The 2,104-nt window shown below is 41.0% G+C and overlaps 1 protein-coding gene across 1 annotated transcript; it reads right to left on the bottom strand.

Annotated features, from left to right (window-relative positions):
* Positions 1-295: 295 nt before the first annotated feature.
* Positions 296-1,653, bottom strand: LOC135676838 (protein RADIALIS-like 3). Its single transcript, XM_065188466.1, has 2 exons — positions 1,256-1,653; positions 296-524 (listed from the first exon to the last, which is right to left on the bottom strand). The coding sequence occupies exons 1-2, from the start codon at positions 1,488-1,490 to the stop codon at positions 520-522; spliced, it is 240 nt and encodes a 79-aa protein (XP_065044538.1). The 5' UTR covers positions 1,491-1,653; the 3' UTR covers positions 296-519.
* Between the last annotated feature and the right edge of the window lie 451 nt (positions 1,654-2,104).

Here is a 2,104-nt window from a genome sequence, read left to right as displayed (position 1 = left end):
TCTGGTTTTCGGATACTGATGATGATGGCATCGGGAATGGGGATTACAGAAGCAAAAAGCAAGTTTTGTAAGATGGTTGCTTTAAAGTGGAGGGATCAACAAACACTGCTGCCATTTTCCTGCCTCTCATGTGAGTACTACTTCAGCTACAAATGAAGGGCTGCAGTAAAATGACCGACCGAGACATGATCGTCTCTCGAGTGCTCTTCACACATTCAGAGGAGGAGAAGAAGAAGACACAAATCTATGGCCGGCTGGAAGCTGAGTGATTGAATTAAAATTTCTCTTCAAACTATATAGAAACACACTGATTATGATTTTTTTGTTTTTCGGAAATTATATAGAAATTTGTTACGAACATTACTAAATATATATACAGTTTAGGATATAAGAAAGAAGAGTAGGCTACTAAAGATCAAAGACTTCCTGATCCTTTTACAGTATTTGCAGTATCTGTTTCTTCCAAGTGGATGTGCAGAGAAGAGAGTCGGTCATTCGTGCCTTCATGTTTCAACCATTTCAACCTGCAGAAAGAGAGAGAAATCAGAAGACTGAACAATCCATATAAACTTATGTCAATCCATATTAGCTCTAGTCATTCGTGCACCATCTTTTGGCTTAGGAGTGGTGAAGTGACCTCAAAGGCAAAGGCAAAGGCAAAGGCATCTATCCATCTCATCTATGAAGACTAAGTAAGTCTTAGTTGGAATATATGTTTGCCTTTTTATGCTACAGTTATTATTAAAATCAGATCGAAAATATATTTTTGAAAAAAAGAAAAAAAAAATAAATAATTTTATAAGGCGCATATTTTCTACTATCTTTTTAATCGTCCTTCTCTCTACTTCTTTCTTCACTATCCAAATAATTTTATTTGTTCTTTTCTTTCTATTTTTCTTTCACCATCCAATTTCTTTAGCCAAATAATTAATCTTCAATATATTTTTTAACCTTCAAATAAAATTCTATCTCTTTATATATTAAATGTGTAAATAATAATTCTTTCTTTCTTAATTTTTTTTGTTATATAAAATCTAAAATCTGATCACGTGACCCATTGATCCAATCGATAAATCACTGATCCAACACAGCCGGATTGGTGTCCGGTCGTATGGATTTAGACCTTGCTTGGGTCTGTTGGTCATTTGAACGACCAAAAGCGACATCCCAAGTTTCGTGACAGAGGAAGACAAGTAGCCTAAGAACATGATGCGCCACCAACTCCTGCAGACAGAGAGAGAGAGAGAGGGAGTACCCCTGATCCCAGATGAGAGGTAGGTGGCGTAAGGCATATGGCCCTTCTCGATCCGGCGGACGTCTGCGACGAGCAGCTCGTAGTGGCGCTTCACTTCGTCCACGGTCTTCCCTCCGACGGCGCGGGCGACGTGGTGCCAGCGGTCCGGCGTGTCTTGGTCGTACACCGCCAGCGCCTTCTCGAACATCTTGTTCTGCTTCGCGGTCCAGCAGGTGGTCACCGAACCGGATGCCATGCTCTGTGAAGGGCACCGAACAGAGACGAGGGAGAGAGGGGCTAGGTGTTTGATAAAATGCTTCAAAGGGTGACAGGAAGGAGGGAATTGTACACACACACACACACTCTCTCTCTCTCTCTCAGAGCTCAGCTCACTGCTACAACTAAGTGTAAGCTGATATGGAGAGACCAGCTACACCAGGTGCTACTTATACTCTTAGAGAGCAAGAGTGGAGGGGTTCTGTGGTGGCGGTTCCAGTTGGCGAATAATACTCTTCGAGAGAGAGAGAGAGAGGGGGAGAGAGAGATGTGATCACTGGAACCGTTGCAGTGAGTAGGAAAGAATCAGATGAGGATTGTGTGGTGGAGTGACAGATCAAAATGTCCCTCCTAAAAAGGATGTTCAGAATAAGATTTCCTTTCACTGCTTTGCATGGAATCATCTTAATGCTTCCAAAATCCGGCTTTGGAGAGAAGTCCAAGCAGAGAAAGACATCAAAGCTTTAGAGAGAAAATTTCAAGGAATTATATCGACTACATAAAAAGAATCATATAATAATATCAGAAAAATTGATGCATTAGCTAAGATGTAGCTAGCTGCCACAAGCTTTAGATTGTTGTTTGCTTGTTTCC

The sequence above is a fragment of the Musa acuminata genome, chromosome BXJ1-1 (genome assembly GCF_036884655.1).
Source record: "Musa acuminata AAA Group cultivar baxijiao chromosome BXJ1-1, Cavendish_Baxijiao_AAA, whole genome shotgun sequence".
In the NCBI taxonomy this organism is placed as follows: domain Eukaryota; kingdom Viridiplantae; phylum Streptophyta; class Magnoliopsida; order Zingiberales; family Musaceae; genus Musa; species Musa acuminata.
The sequence above is the reverse complement of the archived record's forward strand: the minus strand, read 5'-3'. Positions and strand labels throughout refer to the sequence as shown.

Coding starts and splice junctions, on each gene's coding strand:
- LOC135676838 (XM_065188466.1), bottom strand. CDS start 1,490: ATGGCATCCGGTTCGGTGACCACCTGCTGGACCGCGAAGCAGAACAAG.